The sequence below is a fragment of the Hemitrygon akajei genome, chromosome 11 (genome assembly GCF_048418815.1).
Source record: "Hemitrygon akajei chromosome 11, sHemAka1.3, whole genome shotgun sequence".
NCBI lineage: Eukaryota > Metazoa > Chordata > Chondrichthyes > Myliobatiformes > Dasyatidae > Hemitrygon > Hemitrygon akajei.
The window spans coordinates 59555892-59582386 of record NC_133134.1 but is presented as its reverse complement, the minus strand read 5'-3'; the positions used below and the strand labels follow the sequence as shown (position 1 = coordinate 59582386).

Below are 26495 nucleotides of genomic sequence, written 5' to 3'. Positions count from 1 at the left end.
AGTTTCAACCAGTGAACCAATTTAGTCAATTGGTCATAAAGTTTGTGTTTTGTTCTGTTTAGTTACACAACACATTGAAAAACATACCTGGCAAGCAGAAAGAAACTAAACTCACCAGTGTTTGGACTCGTAAGTAGTCCAGAATGGGAAGATTACTGCAGCCCGAGTTTAAATATCTGGAGTACGAGGAGAGACTTTCCTAACACACACGACTACTTAAATAAATAGTCAAAAAAATCATTGCTTTTGATAATAGAGCTAAACAAATTCAATTTAACATTCATAAAAATCCAAACAATTTCACTTCTGTCAAGAGTGTGGAGATGGCAAGTGTCGATATGCCGATAGCCTAATTTGAATAGATTTCATTTGCAATTTTACTGATAATGTTAATTGGTTAAATCAATCTAGGGACTTTTTAAAAAATCCATTTCTTTCATGCACAGTGAATTACTTTTAATCTGAAATGTTCAATAATTCTGTCAAGAAAAACTGCAAATGCAAATCATCCTGAATAGTGCATACGTCAAGTTAAAGGTACAGAGTGTGTGAAATCAGTCTTGGGCAGATGTGCAATGTTCTACTGAACAGCTGAATGACATAATGACAAATTTTAAAATACTTTATTCTTTAGAAATTATCAATACATATGATTAAATATTATAGTTGTTACTTTTGCGCTCGTTATACATAATGTTCTCATTATTTAGTTACATATAAATTTTATATAGGAATTCAATGGAAAAAACTCATAGGAAATAGATTTACCAATAGAATCAAACAATCATGATTATTAGAGCATTCACTGAGCTGAGGGCATTTATTTCACTAAGCCAAAAGCCCCATTTTGTTTAAGGGCCTCAGGCACCAATGACAGATTAAAGCATTGACAGTAAGTTAAGGCTGCACAGTCAGAATGTCAAGGTCACGAAAGTTTACAGGACAAGGTCTTGGAACCTCGTTGCTGAGTCTGAAACAAGAAAAGAAACCATCAGTGTTGGTGAGTACAGGAACATGGTTATCATGCCTCACAACATCTGATATCCATTTTCTGGTAACAAGTTGTCTAGCTGAAAATGCTGTTTCAAACTAATCTTTCCTCAACAAGGCATTGGAGGCATCGGCTACCTTCGGGCTTTAAGGTGTAAAATATGCTTAGGATGTCGAGGCTCATAAATCACATTAGTCCACACTGTAACAGTACATAAGTAGCAAACCTCCTCATTGGGGAGAGCAATATTAAAGTACTTTTGTTTTGTCTTTTAACTAATCGAGTGACCTGCAGCAAAATGATTGTATTGGAAAAACATGGAAACTGTTCACAACTGCATTCATTTACCAGTTATGAGCAAGTTGCACATTACCCTAGTGTAGGGTGCAGAGATTTACCAGGATGCTGCTTGGATTAGAAAGTATCTTATGAGGAAGAGTTGAGCGAGCTAGAGCTTTTCTCTTTGAAGCAAAGATGAGAGGTGACTTGATGGAGGTGTGTTCAAGATAAGGAGACATTGCTAGAGTGAATAGCCAGCGCCTTTTTCTCAGGGTGAAATTGGCTAATACAAAAGGGATCATTTTAAGGTGATTGGAGGAAAGTATGGGGGAGGATATCACAGGTACGATTTTTTTTGTTCCACCCTCTCCCCCCACAAAAGTGGATGTGTGGAACACATTACCAGGGGTGGTGGCAAAGGCAGATACATTAGGGACAGTTAAGACACTCTTACATAGGTGCATGGATTTAAAAAAATAGTGGAGGGCTGTGCAGAGGTGAAACGTAAGACTGATATTGGAGTAGGTTAAAAGGTTGGCACAATATCGTAGGCTTAAGGGTGTGTACTGTGCTGTACTGTTTTATGTTCTATGTTCTAAATCAGTTCGCTGCTTAAGTTAAGAATGTGACTTCAGGTTAAACAGGCTTTGATGACTATGGAACCATTTGTGATATCCGGTGGTTGAGAAAAAAATAAATAAAATATTCTCATGTAACACATCTGATATAAAGTTCTACTAAAGCAATGTTTCTGTGATAGTATTATTTTCAACTAATATCTTAAGTATCGGAGTGAAGACATTGGTCAAACAGCTCATCTGAGTGACATCTCACACATTACTGCGCTCCATCTTTTTGGCATGCGAGGACATAATCAGGTCTCTGGTGGAGAACTCACGGCTTATGCACTTGGGAATGGAGGCCCACTAAGCCAGGTCCTAGCTAAGAACTAGACTTAAGACTAGTATTACCAGCTAGCTGCTAGGAAGCATCAAGATAAGGTCAGCATGATAAGCAATATGCTTTAATTTAGTTTCTTTTTAATTCTCAAAACATTCCAAATGAAAGCTCGTCTGCCCCCGTCATCAACCAAATCCCTACTAATCTTTCACCTCAGTACCACTTCCCTACACAAACTCTCCTATCCTTAGAGTTCCTTCATGTTGAGTGGTGAGATTTTTGAATATTAGATTTGGAATTGCGATACTGATACACTGTTGAATGCATACATTTAAGATTCAAACGATAGCAGTTCACAGCATTTCAATGTTTGGTCTCGTACAGATAGTGCAAGAGGTAAAGTACAAAACAAAGTCAAATCATTACAATGTACTGCCAAAACTTCCCTCTCTAAGCTTTTGATTGCCCCTAATACACAGAGAATGAGAGAAGAATTTAAGTTAAAATTTGCCTGCTCCTGAAGTCATCTGAAATTCAAACTAGACGCCTTGATTTTATTAATTTAACGCTTCAGTGAATTTCACTGATGTCGGAGAATTATCAGACGTAGTTGACAGGCAGCTGGGGCAGCTTAGCAGGGAATCATTCATGATTTACAGACATAAAAAGAAAAAGCCTTCATCTTCTGACCCCCCCTCTTCCTCCCTTCTGCATTTTTAAATGTGGCCCGATTTTTCAATCAGAAGCCTTTTAAAAAGTAATTAACTTCAAGATTTGCTTTGCTTTGGATTATTTTTGTTTAAACCATGGTTACCAATTACATAATAGGCGAATAGGGTAGGAATTAAAAGTCCAATTGTGGCAGAGGCCTCATCTAGTCATTAAGATGACCAATGGAGTGTTTTAGTAGCACTGCACACATAGCCAAACAAATTTAACAGCCATAAATGCTTGGTGACTCTAAATTAGTCCCTACAATTGCACAGTGCCCGTGATTTTAATTAAAAAATATAGAAGTGTAAAATTATTTTCAGATATTAGACTAGTCCTAAAGGAAGAAAGCTTTTCATCCCAAATGCAATAGAGGGAACATCCTGAGTGGCTCACGGGCCATTAGCAAAGTTACTATGCAGTCCTTCACACCATAATTACCTGCTGTTGTTGTCGACGAAATTCTTCCTCACTGGCAGCAATAGCCTGAGCCAAGGCCAAATCTTCCTGCTCTTGATGGCTAAGTACAGGATATAAAAGATCAGGAGAAGGAGACACAAAATGAAACTTTATTATGAGAAAGGAAACATCACAATCATTAAGATTCAGGCCAAAAGTTAGTGCCACATACCAAATTAGGTAATGCTATTTAAAATAGATAAATAGAAACAGGTGAGTTTATGGCAGTGATGCGGGCCACTTGGAGCTGTTTATAGTCTATATACTACTATACATGCAAGTTACATTATTACATATTAATCTTTGTCTGATTACACACATGAAGAGCATTTAAATTAGACAGACAATGAAGTCACATAATTATAACATGCAGCCCCAAGCAAAACGCTACTGAGACTCCACAGGCAGCTTTAATACACCAGCTTTCAGGCTTCAAAATCTCTCACACAAACTAGGAAAGAAATCTAAAATTGGAGCAAAAATAAATTGTGGGTGCTGTTAGAGATGAAAGCTGCCTCTCCAGCTAACCTGGGTCACAATCCTCCATACAAACCTGCTGCAGCTAAGAGAACAAGGCAGCGCAGGTGACTGACTCTATTAAAAAGGAGTCAGCAGGAGGTGTACAGCCTGGGTCTGAGGCAGATGGACTAGCTATCCTCAAGGCGTTTCATCCTAGTGGTCAATCAAAAATACAAAACAAAGAAACAGACTCTTTTTCCTCTCCAATTAAACACAATTAGGATATAGTTGAGACAGGAAGACTACCTTAAGGATAGAATATAGTTAAGACACATTTACTACCTCTTCCCTTATTCATGTATTTCTCACTTCCACATGTCAGTGTGAGTTAGAAGATAGAACATTTAATGCTTTTCCTTCTTCTTCTCACCAAAAGTTCCATGTGCAAAGTCCAGGAATCCCAAGAGAAGCTAAACTATGGCCTTCATGTTCTTTGTGCACTAATGCCCCACTGAATCATCATACTGAAAAACTGGTTTTGGAATTGCATTTAATCTTCTTAATAATGCTACTGCCAACCTAAAATATCCTACACTGTTGAAGCATTTCAAAGTCTTTGCTCAAATGGGGACTCTCTCCCACACAAGATAAAGTCAGTTTTGATTTACAATCGCATCTTGCTTCAAGTCAAGATCCATAATCCTAAATGACATTCTGTTCATGGTACATTTGAAGTCCACTGGGGCAATGTGGAATGAAGCCCCAAGGACTATAATCTGCACAAAGAGATCTTGATTTCAAACGCACAAGACAGCTGAAAAAACTAAAAGACATAATAGCCTTCTTGAATCCATAGATCCATTACACTTCAGTGGAAACTGGCAGAGCACATCATCAATAGTTTTCTAATCCTTCCTCACTTGATAATGAGGAAGGGGAAATGGTCAAAAGTGATTCAGTTCACAGAGGCCCAGAAGAACATTGGATACTTATCTACAAGTAGTACTGGATTAGCCTCAAGCTACACAATGCACATTTTGCACCATCAATTTGAACTTATTATCACAGTTGTGCCGCTGATCTTTACTCCATTTACAGCCACTTACTATGTCATTGGTGTCAACTACAAATTTTGATACAATATATTATATTTAGCTTTCAGGAAAATACTTCAGTACTGCTCACTCCCAAACTGTTTCACACTGATGACAAAATGCAGAAGTCTCACTTAGCTATGAAATTGAAACAGGGCACCCTTGATTACTTTGGCAAGTGGCATGCTTCACTTGAAACCCAGCTACTGTATCAGAACTAGTTTTAGTCAGGCAAGCAACACAAAGCGTTGGAAGAGCTCAGCAGTTCAGGCAGCATTTATAAAGGGAAATGGACAGTTAACATTTTGGCCCAAGACCCTTCCATGCTGCTGGATTTGCCAAGTTCTGCTAGCTCTTTCCATTCCAGCATCTGCAGTATCCTTTGTCAGGCAGCTATGTCAAAAATACCATCAATGCTTCTACCTCAAGGGAGGGAGAGAAGGAGGAACAAAAAGAAATTTTGGTGCCACGGATGTCCTGACATTATTGGGAGAGAATGCCCATAACTATAAAGATGTCATAATCCTAAAAGCTGGCAGGAATCAGTGCAATATCCGAGAATGTTGTTTTGGTTTTTTTTTACCTGGGAGCTGTATTTCGGGAAGATTCAGCCAGTGACCTCTCCAAAGCTCTCTGCAGTGCTTGTTCTTCAGTCTTTAAACACATAATGCAAACATACACCAGAAATTAATGACAGGAAATAAACCCAACACCTCAACCTGATTAACTGCACATTAATTTGCTTCCTTGCTATGATACAGTTTCTGCAGCTACAGTTTAATGCAGCTGAATCGGAACAGTAAATAGTGAAACACCAAGCTTCCTTTCAAAAAGTGTTCAGATTACAATTTACAATTTTCAATCCTACACAATATTTCTCTATCCTAAACTCTAGAGCATCTCCATATTATGAACAGCCAGTTGGCATAAATTTGCAATCACAATTAATATATAATGAATATATAGACATCAATAATGAAACTGCAATACTGCCATAAAATCCATAGACAGGGGTTCCTAACCTGGGGTCCACAGACTCATTGCTTAATGGTTTTGGTCCATGGCATTAAAACAAAGGTTGGGAGCCCGTGTTGTAAGAGATATAAACAAAATTAAGCTATTCAACCCATCTCGTCTGATCTGGCACTTCATCATGGCTGAACCATTTCCCTTCTCAACACCATTCTCCTACCTTCTCCTCATAACCGTCACACATTGACTAATCAAGAAGCTATCAACCTCCACCTTAAATACACCCAATGACCTGGCCTCTTCAGCCAGAGCAACAACCCTGCACAGATTCACCTCTGTCTAAAGAAATTTCTCCTCATCCCAATACTCCATGTGGGACCTCACCAGTGTTTAAGCTGCAGCATTACATCCTTGCTTTTATATTCTCACCTTCTCAAAACGAATGCTAACATTGCATTTGCCTTCCTCACACCAACTTGACCTGCAAGTTAACCTTTAAGGACTCCTGCACATGGCCTCCCAAGACCCTTTGCACATCAGATTTTTGAATTTTCTGCCTGTTTAGAAAATAAGCTATGCTTGTGTTCCTTTTACCAAAGTGCATGACCAAATACTTCCTGGCACTGCATTCCATCTGCCACTTCTTTGCACATTCTCCCAAACTGTCTTAGTCCTTCTGCAGCCTCCCTGGTTCCTCAATAAAGCCTGCCCCTCCACCAATCCACAAATTTGGCCACAAAGCCATCAATCCTGTCATCCAAATCATTTACTGTACTGAAAAAAGAAGAGGTCCCAATACCAACCCCTGTGCAACAGCAGCCAACCTAAAGACTCCCTTTATTCCCACTGTTTGCTTCCTGCCAATCAGCCAATTCTCTATCCATGCTAATATCTTTCCTGTAATACCAGGGACTCTCGTCTGGTCCATACTGCACCAACTGCTGCCAGTGGGCTATAAACGTGCAGGAGCAGTGTGTGGTTAAGTGCCTTGCTCAAGGACACACACACTGCTTCGGCTGAGCTCGAACTAACAACCTTCAGATCGCTGGCCCAAAGCCTTAACCACTTGGCCACATGCCATCTTGTTAAGCTGCCTCAAATGCAGCATCTTGTTAAAGGCCTGCTGAAAATCCAAGCACACAACATCCACCAATTCTCCTTTATCTATCTTGCCTATTAGAATTCTTTGAAGAAATAACAGATTTGTCAGGCAAGATTTTCCCTTAAGGAAACAATGCTGATTTTGGCCTATTTTATCATGTGCCTCAAGTACCCCACGACATCATCCTTAATAATCAACTCCAGAAACTTTCCAATCACTGAGGTCAGACTAATTGGCCTATAATTTCTTTTCTTCTGCCTCACTCCCTCTCTTTCTGAAGAGTGGAGTGACATTTGCAAATTTCAAGTCCACTGGAACCATGCCAGAATCTAGTGATTCTTTAAAGATCATTACTAATTCCTCCACTATTTCCCTAGCCATCTCCTTCAGAACACTGGTGTGTAGTGCATCTGGTTCAGGCGATTTATCTACCTTCAGACCTTTCAGTTTTTCAGGCACCTTCTTCCTAACAATAACAACTGAATTTCCAACTGCCTCCTGACACTCTCAAACATCCAGTCTATTGTTAGTGTCTTTGACAATTAAGGTGGATGCAAAATACTTACTTAGTTTGCCTGCCATTTCTTTGTCCCACATTACTACCTCTTCAGCATTGTTTTCCAACAACCAATAGTCTTGCTTCTCTTTAACTCCTTATACTATATCTGAAAAAAATTTGTTATCCTCTGATTATTGTCTAGCTTACCTTCTTATGGCTTTTCCCTCCTTACGGCTTTCTTAGTTATCTTCTGTTGGTTTTTAAGCTTTCCAATCCTCTAACTGCCCACTAATTTTTGCTCTATTAGATGCCCTCTCTTTTGCTTTTATGTTGTCTTTGACTTCCCTTGTTAGCCATAGTTGTGTCTTCCAGCCTTTAGAATACTTCTTTGGGATGTATCAATTTGGAATTGTTCCCAGAAACTCTAGACATTGCTGTTCGACCATCATCCCTGCTAGTGTCCAGTTCCAATCAACTTTGGCCAGCTCATCTCTCATGCCTCTACAACTTGCTTTACTCCACAGTCTGACTTTAGCTTCTCCCTCTCAAATTGCAGGGTAAAGTCTATCATATTATGATCACTGCCTCCTAGGGTTCCTTTACATTAAGCTCCCTAATCAAATCCAGTTCATTGCACAACCACCAATCCAGAATAACATTTCCTCTAGCAGGCTCAACCACAAGCTATTCTAAAAAGCCATCTAATGTGCATTCTACAAATTCTCTCTTGGGATCCAGCAATCTACCTGCATACTGAAATCCCCCATGACTATCCTTATGACATGTGTTTTCTATCTTGCGTTATAATTTGATGTCTGTACAAATGAGCTAATCAGCACACCGCGGTCAGACCAAAGGCAGCAAATACTGAGACAGTGCCAAAACTTGTAGCTGATATACTGATGTTGTCTTGCTAACAGAATGGAATCATGGAATTCAAATGGAACAGTACTGGACTTATTAATTTTGAGTATCTATTGTGTGATTACAGGCACAGGCTTTATTCATACAAGCATACAATATTATTGATGTTTTAAGGATTCGGTTATTCCCTCCTCTTCTCAAATTTATTTATTTTCTAGATTACTATTCATTGTTATCTTACACAATTATTTCATCAACCATTTCCATTTCACTTTTTAATGAAAGGTCATCAATTTGAAATGTTAATTCCATTTGTCTCTCCACAGATACCGTTTGATCCAGCGAGCATTTTCAGCAGTTTCGGTTTTTATTTTATGCTTCCTTCCTAACTAGATGTCAATGCCACATATATCACAATTGCCCATGCCTTTAAAGAGAATGAATTTTAACTAGTAACTTTCAAGCCCTGACCCAGGGGACCATGTACTCATAAAATAGGTATACACTTCAACAGCCACAATTACTGTGGAATTCAAGGTTATAGCAGCTCACTTTGGCTGGCTCTTCCCAATATACTCGTTTCTAAAGTCCCATCAACTGGCTGAAATACAAATCATGCCGCTAAATTACAAGGCAGAGAACAGAAGTAGGTCATTTCCTGTCCAGATGGAAACAGCTTATACCATTTCTACAGGCCTATTTACAAGCATTTTAAAGAGAAAATCCATTACATCCTAGAAATTGAAAATTCAACCAACAATCAGATTCATTACCATTGTGATTTAAATTGCTGGCTCACATACTCAATAGATCAAACACACACATCAGCATCTTAGGGAGGAACAGGAATTAATGATTTGTGGGTACAGCCATTCAGCAGTCCCGGGGAAGGTTAAATTCCCACCCAACCACTGATCTATTTACAACACTTATTGCACCTATTTAATCAATAGTTTCAATTTAATCTAATCCAGTACCTGAAAGTTTGAGAAGTGGAATTATGACCATCAAGCCATGTTAACAACCCCTTAGTTGCAAAGAGACTTTTTAATTTTTTTTTTAAATAAAGGATCATAGTTTCAGGCACTGCTTCTGGTTAGGCATCTGTTTAAAGAAGCAGCAAAGAGTCCTAAAGCCATTCTACCAGGCACCACAGTAGTGCAGCACTATTGCAGCTCGGGGCGTCAGAGTTCAGAGTTTAATTCCGACATCATCTGCAGAGAGTCTGTACATTCCTCTCTGTGGAATGAGTAGATTTTCTCCAGGTGCTCCTGTTTCCTCCCACAATCCAAAGACATAGCGGTTAGTAGGCTAATTATTCATTGTAAACTGTTCCGTGATTAGACTAGGGTTAAATCAGGTTGCTAGGTGGCGGGGCTCGAAGGGCCAGGAGGGCGTACTCCGTGCCATATCTCTAAGTAAATAAACACTGGTGGTGGAGAGGGTTAAAATGAGACTAAACGTTAAAGAAATACCGAACTTCATATCTGATTGATCATGGAAACAGAAAACCTACAGCACAATACAGGCCCTTCGACCTGTGCCAAACATGTCCTTACCTTAGAACCACCTAGGCTTACCCATAGCCCTCTATTTTTCTAAGCTCCATGTACCTATCCAGGAGTCTCTTAAAAGACCCTATTGTTTCCACCTCCACCACCATTGTCAACAGCCCATTCCATGCACTCACCATTCTCTGCGTAAAAAGACTTACCCCTGACATCTCCTCTGTATCTACTTCCAAGCACCTTAAAACTGTGCCCTCTCGTGCTAGCCATTTTAGCCCTGGGAAAAAGCCTCTGACTATCCACAAAATCATCTTCCACAATTTTTTCTAACACTTCTAGCCCTTCTCACCTTTTAGCTCACTGGCATTCTTCTCGTAATGTCAGATAATTGTTCATTTATTCCTCCAAAATATCATCTTTCCTCACGCTACCTTCTTTCACATTGCACTATTATCATTTTTGTCATTTAATCCAACATGCCTTCCATCCTACCAAAAGGTCATATTCCCACCCCTTTCCTGATCCAGATGATCAACCAATCTGAAATACAAACTCAGTAACTCTTTCCATGCACATTGTCTGACCAGCTGAGACTTTTCACCATTTCCTGTCTTTTTTCTTTAAAATGCCCTGCAGCCGCAATATATTGCTTTCTTCAGGTTCTATATTGTAGATTAATAAACACAGGTAACACATGTTAATTGCACTAAGGGGTACTGTGCTTGTTCACCGTATTGTAACCGTGTATTGATACAGTTGAGGAGGCCATTCATCATGCCTACTGAGACACTTTAGAGGCCATTCATCAAACTTACCAAGTTCAATTATCATTCAATCATACATGAACATAGCATTCCTCTAGGGCAAATTGTGCAAAACACATTACCAAGAGCACATATAGTTATGTTTTCAGAAAAAAAAAGTCACAAAGAAATATATAGCCCTAGTCCCCAAGTGGCATGTCTGTAGTTGTCCTAGTCTAGCTTGTTCTTCCACTTAGTGAATACTGGAGGGCAACACCATTGAGAGGGGTCAGCCCCAACCCAAGGACAGGTGCCAGCATGCCCCACAGAGGCTCTCCTTCACCACCTTGGCATCTGCTCTCCTGGTTGGTTGCAACAAGTGACCCCGTGGCATGGGCCTAGTCCATACCACAACTGAGGCAACGCAGTTGAATGGGAATCCCACCGTCCAGTGCCCTAAACTCGGACCATCAGGCCATGTTGTCAATCCCTCTGTTGCAGACAGTCATTTCAATTTTGTTTTACATAAAAGATTATAGTTTTAGGCACTGCCTCTGGTTGGGCAACTGTTTAAAGAAGCAGCAAAAGGCCTACAACCTTTCTACTAATAGAAGTGGAGAGGCTCAAAATGAGAAAAAAAATGTTTCAGGGAAAAACCGAACTTCATATCTGCCAAAATTTCTCACTGACACACACACCAGTGAAAGCCAACATGAGGCGTTACCGGATTTGCTTCAACAATAATTCATCTATAACAAATGAACTGATAAGGTGCTCTGCATACTGTTGCACAAAAGTACGTTGTATGCAAGATTGAATGTGTCTGAAATAACCGTATTTGCCAAGCTCTAAGGCAACGTAACAAGTCACCACAAACAATCAGTGGTGTTTCTTTTCAGTGTTTTCAGCACTCTTACCCCCAATATTCCCTTCACAAAAATTATTCAACAACACGTTTAGTTTAGTCACAAAACTGTGAAACAACAGTCTCTATTGTACATCATCAGGTATTGAACTCACCAATCCTGCTTGCAGAGATGCTGACATAAGGGCATTTCTTGGTGGGTCACTGTCAATGAGAGAGCACTGTTATCTCCTGATCTCTGAAATATTTGGACTTCTAAGTGTGACAGCTGCCAAATCAGGCAAGGCACAGTGTGTACAGTCAATTGCAATATAAAGTGTACTGATGTAATGAAATAATCTGTATGGATGGCATGCAAAGCAGTTTTTCTCTGCACCTCAGTAAATGTGACAATAATAAATCAATTTATCATGAAAGACAAGCTGGGAAGGTTTCAAAACTTGATTTAGGACCTTAGTTGATATTGGGCAGGAATGCATGACTGACATTGGAATTGTCTCAACACCCTTAATACTGGTGAAGGATGTGGAAGGCAAGAGAAAACAATGCACATCAAGTAATAAGTAGTAGGCTGGCTTGATAAAAGTAACCACACATGGCCTTTGAAGGAATCTTTCTGAAACCCATCAGAAGGTTAATCCTATATAGGACATGCACAATGACAGTTTTCAGTAGTGAAAGATACAGGTTGCTTTCCTCTGTGTGCACAAAACGTGCACTGACAGAGACATTTCATACGGACAGGTAGGAATAAACAAGGTATCAAGCTAAGGAAATTAACATACTATTCACCAGTAAAGAAAAAAGCTGAAGCCTATGATATGCTTTGCTTTTGTTGTACAACACCCAATTTTGTTGCACAATGCTGTCAGAGAGGGCTAAGCATAAAATGCCTTGTCTTGATAGCACACGCTACAGGTGAAGAAAATTAATATTTTCTGAGTGTAGTTGGAAATTCACTCATTTAGGTAAGTACCGAATATTCCACTGCAATTGCTAATCAATGCCCTGTAGATGGTGGGAAGGTTTTGGAGTATCAGGTAATGAATTATTTAATACAAGATCCACAGCTTATAGCCTGTTATTGCAGCCAAAGCATTAAGACATGTATTCATGGTCAAAAGCAAATCTTTCAGGGGCATCACAGAGATGTAGTGCACAGATGCAGGTCCAAAGTAACTGGAAACTTGGTCACAGATAAAGCACAGGAATGCACAAGAGGTTAGAAGAGAAGGAGAAGTCTCAACTCAGTTACCCACCCTCCATCCACTTCGGATCCTTTCATATCCATTACTAACCATACTGAAATTCACCAATAGCAGTCCAATTCTCACCTGTTATGAGGTGGGGGTGCTGATGTATTCAGTCCGTTTGGTCGACTGCTGGATGTGCCTTTGCTTGTAGACGGCACCGCACCGGGTTTCGGTGCTCCCTGAACTCTCTTCATGGCAGCATTACTTTCAGAGAGAAATGGTTAGTTACAATTTAGTTAGTTCACATATCAAAATGTTACTCGTCACAAGTTTAGCTTTAGAAACATAGAAAACCTACAGGCCCTTTGGCCCACAAAGCTATGCCGAAATTACCTAGGGTTACCCATAGCCCTCTATTTTTCTAAGCTCCATGTACCTGTCCAGGAGTCTCTTAAAAGACCCTATCGTATCCACCTCCACCACCGTTACTGGCAGCCCATTCCACGCACTCACCACTCTGAGTAAAAAACGTACCCCTGATATCTCGTCTGTACCTACTCTCCAGCACCTTAAACCTGTGTCCTCTTATGGCAACCATTTCAGCCCTGGGAAGAAGCCTCTGACTATCCACATGATCAGTATCTCTCATCATCTTATACACCTCTATCGGGTCACCTCTCATCCTCCGTCGCTCCAAGGAGAAAAGGCCAAGTTCACTCAGCCTATTCTCATAGGGCATGCTCCCCAATCCAGGCAACATCCTTGTAAATCTCTGCACCTTTCTATGGCTTCCACATCCTTCCTGTAGTGAGGGTGTTTAGCTATATCCCAGACCCTCAGATATCACCAAAAGAAGGAGCTGACCTGTCCTGCACAACGAGTAACATTACAGTCCCGATGCCACTGTAACCATTTAATCTCTGTAGATTAAGAAACTCTTAACAAAGCTTCAAACTGAAAGCTACAAGTCTACAGATGTCAAAGTTGAGTGTATTGTCATACTCAGAACCTGGGTCTCTGTACCTCCCTCTGCAATTGGATCCTCAACTTCCTAACTGGAGGACCACAATCTGTGCGGATTGCTGACAATATCTCCTCCTCGCTGACTATCAACACTGGTGCACCTCAGGGGTGTGTGCCTAGCCCACTGCTCTACTCTGTCTATACCCATGACTGTGTGGTTAGGCATAGCTCAAATACCACCTATAAATTTGCTGATGATACAGCCATTGTTGGTAGGATCTCAGATGGAGATGAGGGAGTACAGGAGTGAGATATGCCAACTAGTGGAGTGGTGTCGCACCAACAACCTTGCACTCAACGTCAGTAAGACAAAAGAGCTGATTGTGGACTTCAGGAAGGGTAAGACGAAGAAACACATACCAATCCTCATAGAGGGATCACAAGTGGAGAGAGTGAGCAGTTTCAAGTTCTTTGGTATCAAGATCTGTGAGGACCTAACCTGGTCCCAACGTATCGATGCAGCTATAAAGAAGGCAAGGCAGCGACTATACTTCATTAGGAGTTTGAAGAGAATTGGTATGTCAACTTCTACAGTTGTACCATGGAGAGCATTCTGACAGACTGCATCACTGTCTGGTACGGGGAGGCTACTGCACAGGACCGAAAGAATCTGCAGAAGGTCATAAATTTAGTTAGCTCCATCTTGGGTACTAGCCTACAATGTACCCAGGGCACCTTCAAAAAGTAGTGTCTCAGAAAGGCAGCATCCATTATTAAGGAACACCAGCACCCAGGGTGTACCCTTTTCTCACTGTTACCATCAGGTAGGAGGTACAGAAGCCTGAAGGCACACACTCAGTGATTCAGGAACAGCTTCTTCCCCTCTGCCATCTGATTCCTGAATGGACATTGAACCCATGAACTCCACCTCACTTTTTTAAATATATATTATTTCTGTTTTTGCACAATTTTTAATCTATTCAGTATACATACACTGTAAGTGATTTTTTTCATTCTTCTTCTATATTACGTATTGCATTAAACTGCTACTGTGAAGTTAATAAATTCCATGACACATGCCAGTGATAATAAACCTGATTCTGATATGCACAAGTAATTTCACTCCACTCTGTCAGAAAAGTGGCAGGCAAAAGATAGCAAATTATAGGCCAATTCACCTGACCTCAGTGGTTAGGAAGATGTTGAAGTCTATTATTAAGGATGAGGTTTTGAATTACTTGGAAGAACGTGATAAAATAGGCCAAAGTCAGCGTGGTTTCCTTAAGGGGGAATTTTGCCTGACAAATCTGTTGATATTATTTGAGGAAATAACAAGCAAGATAAACAAAGAAGAGTCAGTGGATGGTGTTTACTTGGATTTACTGAAGGCCTTTGACAAGGTGCCACACATGAGGATTCCAAACAAGATTCCATAGTTTTACAGGAAAGACATTATCATGCATGAAAGATCGCTGACTGGTAGGAGGCAAAGAATGGGAATAAAGGGGTTTTTTTCTGGTTGGATGCCACTGACTACTGTTGTTCCACAGGGGTCTGTGTTGAGAGCACTTCTTTCCTCGTCATATTGGATGACAAAATTGATGGCTTTGCAAATGATACAAAGATGGGTGGAGGGGCAGGTAGTGTTGAGGAAGCAGGGAATCTGTAGGGAGACTTTGACAGATTATGAGAATGGGCAAAGTGGTGGCAGATTGAATATAGTTTGGGGGAAACATCTGACTATGCACTTTGGTAGAAGGAGTAAATGCACAGATTATTTTCTAAATGGGAAGAAAATTCAGAAATCAGAGGTGCAAAGGGACTCGAGAGGTCCTCATGCAGGATTCCTTAAAGGTTACTTTGCAGGTTGAGTGAGGAAGGCAAATGTAATGTTAGCATTCAGTTCAGGAGGACTAGAATATAAAAGCAAGGATGTAATGCTGAGGCTTTATAAGGCACTGGTCAGATTGCACTTGGACAACCATGAGCAAATTTATCTAAAGATGGATGTGCTGAGATTGGAGAGAGTCCAGAGGAGGTTCACATGAATGATTCTGGGAATGAAAGTGTTAACATACAAGGAGCATTTGATGGCTCTGGGCCCATACTTGCCGAAGTTGTGGGGGGATCGAATTGAAACTATCAAATATTGAAAGGCCTAGATAGGGTGAATGTGGAGGTGTTTCCTATAGTGGGGTATTTAGGACCCGAGGGACAGCCTCAAAATCGAAGAACATCCATTTAGAATGGAAATGAGGAGAAAGCTCCTTAGCCAGAGGATGCTGAATCTATGGAATCCTTTGCCAACGATGGCTGTGGAGAACAAGTCATTGGGTTTATTTAAAGTGGAGATAGATAGGTTCTTGATTAGTAAGGGCATCAAAGGTTACGGGGAAAAAGCAGGAGGATAGGTTGAAGGGGATAATAAATACGCAATGGCGAATGCCAGAGCAGACTCAATGAGCCCAACTCTGCTCCCATGTCTTATGGAATACAAGTTCAACGAAACACCTGCAGCAGCACCAGAGGTACATGGCATCATACCACCAGCATTCAAGGAAAAACTTCAAATTTCCCTCATAGATGCATGCCACATATCAAAGGGAAAGCCTCCAAGCATATTTTAGTTATGGGGTTTTTTTGTTCACCAGCTGTCCTGGGGCCTATTTTATACCATACCATTATATTCAAAACATCTAATGAATATGGTACCAATCACATGAGAAGAAAACATTATAAAAATAACCTAAAGGCAAACAAGGAATGGCAACAGCTAAGGTAATGAATGTTTCTGCCCCACTGCGGCTAACCAATCAGCAGACAGGTATACCCAAGAGAAGAGTTAGTTTTAAATAACAAAATACTCAATCCAAAGCTACTAAAGTGGATTGAAGAGAACTGCCTACCCCTCCCCACCCTTACTGGCTGGCCATTGTTATATAGTTTACCTATCCAGTAGATCAACTGATCAATGACAACTAACATTCCGCTTTCTAGATAAAACATCTTTAGTGGTCAACAGAACTACATCAGCTCAGAAACTCAAAGCCCAGGGGTAAAACAGTATCTTGGAATGATTTTTCAAACACAAAAGCCAAAAAAAAACAAACAAGAATCTCCATTTGAAGATCAAAAGCTTTCTGTAGGAAAAAAACCTTCCCTCGCCTTGTCTCACTTCTGAGTTCTGCCAAGTAATCTGTTCAATGGTTATTCTTGTGCCATCATACCAAAGCTAACAACCTTTCAGATCAGAAGATAATTAACTGCTTCTGTACAATTCTACAGGTTTTAGTGTAAACAATTCAAAATTAGTTTGCTCAAGAAGCCCCACTTCATTCCATTACCCTCTCACCCATTAAGGCCTAATAATAGCAAAAGAGTGTTCATCTACCCTGCTTTGGAGGGAGGTTTTCCATCAGCCTCACATGCATGATCCAAGGGGTGCCTGTGCTTTAAGCAGAAGTTTAAGTGACACTGGTCACATGTCACTTTGATCATCTCTTTCTGTTTGCACCCCAGCTTCGAGCACTTGTTCGTAAAGATCTGAAACACACGTCATTTAGTCAAAATCCAAATAGTTAACTTTTGATTCTACTTAATGCTGCTGCACACATACAGAAAAATTCACGATAACTTAAGTCAACATGGACCTCTTTCATAAAACACATTTTACCAACTTCAAAAGTACTGTGAAATTACTTATGCTATAGATAAAGCAGAAGCAGTCAACGTACTACACTAGGATTTCCAGATGACATTTGATAAAGAAGGTTATTGCAGAAAGTAATAATTCAGTGTAGGAGGTCATTTTGGTATGGATAGATTAATGAGCTAACAGAAACAACAGGCATAAACTGGCTTTTATCTGGCAAAATGCAGTAAGTTGTGTGCTATAAGGATCAGTGCTGGGGCTTCAATGTCATATAATTTATATAACACTTGGATATAGGCACCAAAGGTATGTTCTTAAATATCTGATGATGCTCAAAATAGATAGGAAAGTAAGTTCTGAAGAGGATGCAAGAAAGCTCCTAAAAGATATATATTAGGCCTATGGGTGAATTTCTCACATTTGCAGACAATTTGGGACAATAATCCATATCAGGAAAAATATAAAAATCATTCAACTGATTGTAGACTGATATGCAGAGATCTGGGTGTTCCATAGCATGATTCCTAAAAGGCTAGCATGTAGATACAATAATTAGGAAAGCTAGCAATATTATAGCTTATTGCTGAAGGAATTGAATACAAACATAGGAAGGTTATACTTCAGTTATATAGGACATTTGTGAGCCCTCATCTGGAGTGCTTTGTGCAGTAAAAGGCGCCTTATATAATGATACTAACAGGTTGTAAGGAGTCCAAAGGTTTACTAGATTAATACTTCAAATTGGCAGGTTCGACAGGCCAGGCTAATACCAGTGTAAGGTAGAAGAGCAAGTAGCAAACTGAAATATACGATACGCTGAGGGGTTCTTGCAGGGTGGAAAGAATGTGAGAATTGGGTGTGAGCACCTAGAACTACAGGGTCACTGTTTAAAAAAATAATGGAGTCTGCACTTCATACAGATCCATTCCCATGAAGAGTAATGGGAGAAGGTGATAGAGGTGAGTGCAATTACAACATTTAAAAAACACTTGGACAGAATAGAAACAGTTTAGAAGGATACGGGTAAAATGGAATTAACTTAGTCAGTACGATGAATTGTACTGTAGAACTGTTTCTGAGTCGTATAACTCTACGCATCTATAATTTAAACCTTAGGACAAGAGACACACAAAACAAATATTTCCGTGATACAGTCATTGCCAGGAAATGCAGCAGTCGATTTTCAGAGAGCAGGTTCCCATTCAGTTAACAGATAAATAGCTAAATATTCTACTTTTTTCCCCACATTCTATGTTTTACGAATTACTATCAGCCAGGTCACAGAAAGAAGCCCCCCCCCCCCCAAACTGATAAAGGGCAACGGGATCTTCTTAGTGTTGGTGTATGTGGCGAATTTGCAGGTTGTCCCCAGCACACGCTCGGGTAAGTTGGTTGTCAACAGAAAGGATGCATTTCACTGTATGTCTTGGTGTTCATGAGATAAGTAAGCTTGAATCTTGAACAATGCACCATCATTCACTGAATGGGATTTAAACTAAGGCTTTAGGGCAATATCTAAATTTACACCTTACACCTTCAAACACAGCACTTGAGCTCACCTACAAACAACAGAAATTCAATAGGATTCTGGATTACAATTTATGACAGAGTTGTGGGAAAATAATTGAAAAATTCACAACCTAATGAATATAAATTGTGAAAAATGGCCTCACCTTACGTTTTTTCTGGGCAGGATCAGATCTGCACTCTCTGTCAATGTGTTCACCAACACGGATATCTGGCATTTCTCCCCTTCTTATGGGAACTGGAGTGTTACACAGAGGACACACGGGTACCTGAATGTCCTGAAATTATTTGAGTATGTATTAAATTTAGTCCAATTAATGGTTCCCTTTAAATCACAAATACCATTGTTTGCCAGACAACTTTTTAAAAATCACCCAGCTTCCCCAACAAAGACTGTTAAGCAAACAAGAAACTGAAACAGAAAAAAATCTCTTGTAAATCCCTTCCTTGTTTCATCTGCAGAAGAGACAAAATGCATGCCTCAATGAGAACCACTATAGTTATTCATAAATTAACTGAAGACCATCTCAAATGCAAAGGTCTTTTAGGCATACAAATTATCTTCTTGATTGTTATCCAATGATTACAGCTGTAAAGTGCACATGGTTGGATTTAAATCTGTTTACAACACTTCTACCAATCTAGATCACAACTCACAGGAAGAAATGCCACTCGGACAGCTAACAAAAGACCGTTGAGACCTGTGGAAACTAACTGCAGAGGTTTAAAACTAACAGGTAAAATAAATAGAAAGGAAGAAATATGAAAATCATTTTAAAAAGTGCAGGTGGTGCTTTCCTGGAGGAATTTCAGTAGAACAAAAGAACACAAGTCAAAACAGCAGTAATCCGTAAGAAAATTTCTGATTTTTAACCTCACTTTTCTTCTCTTATCCCATCTTGATTCCTTTAATATCCAAAGATCTATTGACGTTAGGAAGGCAATGAGTAAGGGGAAGGTCTCAGAAAATACAATAATTTAATTGAAATTAAACAAAGGCCCTCTTTACAAATGTGAACATATATGCAAACCTTTTTGTAAGAGGAAGTGCATTTATGCTGTGCATAGCTGATATGGTCCTTGCAGAAGATCTGTGCACATGCATCACACTTCATAGGAAGAAAATCTGTAAGAGACAAAAGTCATCTTTACAAGACAAGCAAAAAGTGGCTTTAGTACCCAAAGGCATTACACAAACCCATCATTTTCTATACTGTTTGTAAAAGAATAAATAATTAACAGCGACACCAAGCCAAAAGCAACATTATGTAACCAAAAGCTAAATCAGAGTCAAGTTTTAAGCAGCAGCTTAAATGATTATAGGAGATAGATGGGTTTAAATGATGGAGGGGTATAGGACTCAAACAGCCTAAGGTACCTGGGAACTTCAGAAATTGAAAGAAAGAGGTTTACACAATCAACACATAAAAAGCAAAGATTAATGCAGTGAGTGGGACACTTCAAAATTAGGCAAATTCAAACAGAGGCACGCAAAAATGGTCCACAATTAAAATATGGAGGCATCTTCAGCAGAAGGACATCACCAGTTCAAAAGGATGCTTGCCAACATTTTTGCAAAGACTACTGAGGCCATAGAATAAACCCCAGCCTTGCCATATATATTCACATTCCAAAAATAAACATTAAAAAATTGTCCCCAGTTTTCGATTTGTTCATTATGTGCTGTGGGCAATTTTTCACTGTTGCAAAAACAACATCAGTTGGGTCAAGCATCATGAAGGGGAGGGGAGAGGCATGCAGAAGTGCGAGAGAAAAGAGTCGAGAAGCAGTGGAAAGGAGCACAGGAGGTTTGGAAATACAATTGAGGCTAGGAAAAAGACCAGGGTATGACTAGTTGTGGGAGGGGAGAGAGAGGCAAAGAATGGTAATGAGATGGAAGGGAAGGAAAGGTTAAACAGACGAGACAGACATACTTTATTGATCCCGAGGGAAATTGGGAGACATGCATTTGGAAAGAAGGGGAAATAAACCTGGGTAAGAAAGTTTTTTCTTGGCAAGGCTTAATTGTTTATTCCTCGACGCGCATGTGCAAGCATGAAGATACACAATGAGACTTAAATATGGGAAAATGTGGCATATGGCCATTGGCAATTACAGAGAGTTTAAAGGGAAGAAAACCAGTAGAACAGATATGTATAAATATTGGTTAAGAAAATAATTAAATCTGTAAATTGGGATGATGTGTTAAAGGTAAAGCAATTCTGGATGAATTAATGAACATCTTAGGGCCAGTCACGTAGTTAAGAGTCAACAATAGACGAGAATGTAAAGATAACACGGTAGGTAACATTGGACATTTCAGTTAACCAACTTCAACTAGGGTAGTTTTCTTTGTAATGATCCAGAACAGGCAGAGACAATATGCATAAATAATAATCCAATTATCCAATTCTGGACATCCACCTCCACAAACCAGATTATTTAAAGGCATCTTCCTACCTCACCACCCCTTACTTTACAGGCATCTGCCCAACAGCTAACCATACCCTCAACTCTTCCCCACCCACCGTACTGACAGTTTCACCACACTTTTTAAGACACAAGTATAATGAATAAAACACAAATTATATACAATTTTTACCCTTACCCAGCCGTTTGCAGGAATTTTCAGAGCAGTGTTTGCCCAGATCTGGAAACTCCATTCTCTGACACGTATGGATTCAGTACAACTGCTCGGGCCCTAGTACATCCAGATGTCGACCTGATGTGGTTGTTACCTGTTATAGTGAGCAAGACTTGAGTTATTACCTACACCAGTGTTGATGTTGAGGATACCAAACAGAGATACAATGGATCAACTTCTTATAGAAGATACCTGAAGCTAGAGGAGAAAGGGCATGGAAATTTAATGACAGAAAGCTTTTTTGAAGAGAAATGAAAAAGAATCCTATGTATTATATTGATCGGGGAATACCAACGGAATACTAATTGGGATTGCAGTTAGCCTGCTGTCACAGAAACACAGAACAGTGAACAATGAAGCTGATCCCAAAATGTAAAGTGTAATAATATTGCTAATTAATTAACACAACTAAAGATGACAGCACGACGGAAGAGTAAAACGATATGCCTTATCAAGTGAGGGAACACAAGGAATGAGCAAAGGCATGAGCTGATTTGCACTGAATTACATTGGATGGGTGGAGGCAAAACTGAAGGGTGAAGAGAGAAAAATGTCTGAAGTTTAGGCATCTTCATAAACAGCCAAGTAATCATCTTATTAAAAATATGAAGCCCATCGGTGGGAGTTCTATTGTTAAGTTAAAATTCTAGAGGCATTCAATCAATAAATGGAAAGCCTAGGCAAATGATGTAAAATTTGCCCCGGTTTCAGCCTGCATTTTCTGCATTACCAACATTAAGGTATGAGACAGACATTGCATTACAGCAATTGCAAACAAAGTAGGGGGAGTAGAGTTTCACTTAGTCCAAACAGCTAAGCTCTGATGGTGAAAAAGAGGTCATGGTGGGAATAATAAGTTTGCCCTAGCTAACAATTATTTGTCTCCAGACCACCTATTGTTTCCTAGTGCTCTATTCCATTTTATAGCTTCAGAGACTGGACTCTCACAGTCAAATGACTCAGCATCCACAGAGAGAACTTCTTGCAAAACCAAATACAATAACTAATCTGCATTGTGAAAAAAAAGACTTTCACAGTTAAAAATGGAAATATTAAAGATTAGCTTTATTTGTCGCATGTACATCAGAAGTTACAGAAAATGTGTGTGTTGCATCAACAAGCTACACAGTCTGAGATGTGATGATCAAGACTCCATATCCAAGTCTCAGTTTCATTATCAAATCAGCAAGAGCCTGTTTTTCTTTTGCAGGTATGTGGTGAGCCTAGCATCCCAGCAAGGGCACTATTTCTAACTTATGATAAGACATTCATAAATTAGGTACAAGCTCCCACATTAAACTGGAATCCCGAATCGTAAAACTTTACAATGTGCATCAAGCAGTTAGAGCAAACATGAAATTACTTTTACAAATAGCAACTGCAATTGTAGAAGTCTAAAACAAAAACAGAAAATGATGGAAATACTCAGCAGGGCCGTTAACATCTGTGGAGAGCATTAATGAAAAAGTCATTAACGTGAAACCGATATTACTTCACTCTCAACAAATGCATTTTCAGCATTTTCCATTTATGAACTTCAGATTTACCTTTCATCACTGAAATTAGATGCCACTGCATTCAGATAGTAACAGTGGGCTACCATCTCCAGCAGTTGGCAATTAACAACTTTTCTCAGTACAGGCAGACTGAATGGTTACCTTCTCCATTCAAGATCGCTTTGATAATGACGATCTTGGGAAGACAGTGGATGTGAACATTTCAAAGCTACAAATACTTCAAATCTGATATAAAAACAGAAAATGCTAGAAGTACTCAGCAGGTCAGACAGCATCCGTGCAAGGAAAAAGAGTCAAATTGAAGCCATACATCCAACACGTTGACTGTTTCTTCTTCTGCAGCTATTGTCCGACTTGCTGAGTTTAGCAGCACTGTCGGTTTTTGTTAGAATAGGAACACTCTAGTGATCCCAGGACAAATATTCAAGGACACCAAGTTGCTACACAGAAAAGAAGGAAATGCAAGTAGGGAACCAGACACCAGTACAGAGGTCTCAGCTCCTGATTTATCTTGGCCACTCGTCCACTGGCTCATCACTATAAACAGACTCATCAAACAATATTCCTTCCTCCATTCTCAACTCCCCCAGCATTTAACCCTTTCAACAACCTCTCAAGACCAAATTAACCACCAACAAAAACAATCTGGTGCACCATCTCAGTGAATGAAAGAATATCCGTATGGGGAAAGGAACGGTCAATGATCTGGATCAAAACCCAGTCCTTATGTGGGGTTTTGACTTCAGATATTGATGTCTTATCCCCACACCAATAGATGATACTCAACACACTGAGTTACTCCAGCAGTAATTCTTTGTCCAGATTCCAGCAATCACAGTCTCTTGTGTATCCACTTCCAGGATCTTTGTACATGCCTTCTGTTCCATCTTCCAGATCATTCTCCTCGCAGGAACACCATCTCCCTAATCCACCTCCCCTCTCCCAGAGCACCACTGCCTGATCCTCCCAACACAAGAGATTCTGCAGGTGCTGGAAATCCAAAGCAAACACACACAAAATGCTGGAGGAACTCAGCAGGTCAGGCAACATCTGTGAAAATGAATAACAGTTGATGTTTTGGGCTGAGACACTTCTTCAGGACTGGAGAGAAAGAAAGAAGATGGGGGATAAGAAGGTGCAAGGAGGGGAAGGTGGTAGGTGAAGCCAGTTGGATGGGAAAGCTAAAGGGGTGGAGAAGGAGTAACCTGATAGGAGAGTGGACTGTGCAAGAACGGAAAGGAGTGGCAGCAGAAGACGATAAGCAGGTGATAAGAGGCAGGAGGCCAGAGTGTTGGACAAAAGGGAGAACGGGGAGGGAAAGAAAATTACTGGAAGGAGAAATCAATGTTCATGCCATCAGGTTGGAAACTACCTCGACGGAATAGGAGGTGTTGCTCTTCCACCCAGAGAGTGGCCTCATCGTGGCAAAAGAGACCATGAACCAACATGTCAGAACGGAAATGAGGATAGGAATTAAAACAGTTGGCCACCAGAAAAATCCACTTTTGGCATATGGAATGGAGGTGCTCAACAAAGCTGCCCCTCCCCACAATTTATGTCAGATCTCACCAATGTAGAGGAGGCTACTGGATATGCATTCCTAGTCCATGTAAACGTCTCACCTCATGAAGAAGGCATTGAAGCTCTCCGTTTTCTACTGAACAAAAGAACCAACCCGTTCCCCTCCACTACCACCCTGAGGCAGAACTGGTCCTCACCCTCAACAAATTCTTCTTTGGCTCCTCCCATCTTTCTCCAAACTCAAGGTGTAGCCAGGGCATCTGCGTGGACCCCGGGTATGTCTACCTTATCACCGGCTACGTATTCCATACTTTACCTGGTAATGCTCCCCAACTTTCCCTGTGCTACGCTAAACAACTGCATTGGTGCTGTTTCATGCACCCATGCTAAGTTCATCTCTGCCTCCAATTTCCACCCTGCCCTTAAGTTCACTTGATCCATCTCTGACACCTCTCCCCCCCTTTCTCAATCAAACTGTAAACTGACATCTTTTATAAACCTACCCATCCCCACAGCTATCATGACTATACCTCTTCCCATCATGTCCCCTTTTCTCAGTTCCTTCATCTCCACCACATCTGTTCCCAAGATGGGACTTTCCTTTCCAGGACATCAGAGACGCTGTCCTTCAAAGGGTTTCTCTTCCTCCACCACTGATGATGCCCTCACCTACATCACTTCCCTTTCCCACTGCCTTTTCAGGGATAGAGTTCCTCTTGTCATCACCTACCACCCCATAAGTCTCCACATCCAACATATCATTCTCCACAACTTCTGCGATCTTCAACAGAATCCTACCCCTAAACACATCTTTACCACCCCCCACTCTCTGCTTTCTGTAGAGACTGCTACCTCTGTGATTCCCTCGTGTTCATCCCTCCCCACTGACCTCCCTGCAAACAATGGAAATGCTACACCTGCCCATTCACCTCCTCCCTTACCTCCATGCAGGGCCCCAAACAGTCCTTCCAGGTAGGGCAATACTTCACCTGCGAATCTGTTGGGGTTGCTTGTTGTATCCAGTGGTCCCGATGCGGCCTCCTCTACATTGACGAGACCCGACAGAAATTGGAGAACTGCTTTGTCAAGCATTAATTGTAAATCCTATCCTCATTCCCGTCCGACAGGTAGGCTTCCACTTTTGCCAGGATAAGGCCACACTCAGGGTGGGGGAGCAACACCTCATACTCCACCTAGGTAAACTCAAGCCTGATGGTAGGAACATCAATTTCTCCTTCTGGTATTTTTTTTTTACCCTCCCCATTCCCTATTTTTCTACTCCCCCCCCCCCCCCCCCCCAATCTGGCCTTTTACCTCTCCTCATCTGCCTATCCCCTCCTCCTTCCCCCTCTCCTGTAGTACACTCTCCTCACTTTTCTCCTGGCATTTACCTTCCCCACCCACCTGGATTCGCCTTCTCATCAGTCTTCTTTCCTCTCCTTTTTATTCTGGCGTCTTCCCCCTTACTTTCCTTTTCAGTTCTGATAACGGAAACACCGGCTATTTAGTCAGTTCAGTAGATGCCGCCGACTTGCTGAGTTCCTCCTGCATGCCCCACCGATTATAGTCCTGGTCCAACAACCTTCCCCCTCTCCCACACCCCAATTCCTCCTGCTCCTCCTCCGACGCCGACCTGCTTCTTCCCCGATCCCCTCTGCCCCCTATCCTTTCCCCTCAGCCCCGGATTCCCGCTCCTTCACTCAAGTCTGGGCCCCGGCCCCGACCCTCCGCACCTACCGACGCCTCCTCCTCCTCCTGCTCCACTCCGACGCGCTCTTATGACGCCACCGCCACCGCCACCGCCTCCGGTGCCCGGCGATCGCTCACCGCCCGCCCTCCCCTTCCTCGCCAGCGCCTCCGGTGCCCGGCGATCGCTCACCGCCCGCCCCGCCCGTTGCCCGCCCTCCCCTTCCTCGCCACCGCCGTGAAGTGTTCAATCGCTTCAGCATTCATCATTGCGGAGGAAGGAAGAGCGGCGAGTCGGGCGCGCCCTGATGACGTCGGTCACGCTGCGGTGACGTCAGAGGACAGC

The 26495-nt window shown here is 41.1% G+C and overlaps 1 protein-coding gene across 8 annotated transcripts; it reads right to left on the bottom strand.

Moving 5' to 3' along the window:
* Positions 1–606: 606 nt before the first annotated feature.
* zfand2a (zinc finger, AN1-type domain 2A) lies at positions 607–26313 on the bottom strand. Of its 8 annotated transcripts, none has more exons than XM_073060959.1 (11): positions 26201–26265; positions 25453–25672; positions 21390–21519; positions 19813–19907; positions 18928–19059; positions 16994–17145; positions 12781–12903; positions 11602–11650; positions 5477–5547; positions 3323–3401; positions 607–970 (listed from the first exon to the last, which is right to left on the bottom strand). In XM_073060959.1, the coding sequence occupies exons 3-11, from the start codon at positions 21442–21444 to the stop codon at positions 926–928; spliced, it is 801 nt and encodes a 266-aa protein (XP_072917060.1). In that variant the 5' UTR covers positions 21445–21519; positions 25453–25672; positions 26201–26265; the 3' UTR covers positions 607–925. The 8 variants fall into 8 exon arrangements, 7 of the variants coding, with proteins under 7 accessions (XP_072917060.1, XP_072917064.1, XP_072917063.1 ...); XM_073060963.1 differs by having other exon boundaries at positions 25453–25506; positions 26201–26217; XM_073060962.1 differs by lacking the exon at positions 25453–25672 and having other exon boundaries at positions 26201–26313.
* Positions 26314–26495: the final 182 nt, after the last annotated feature.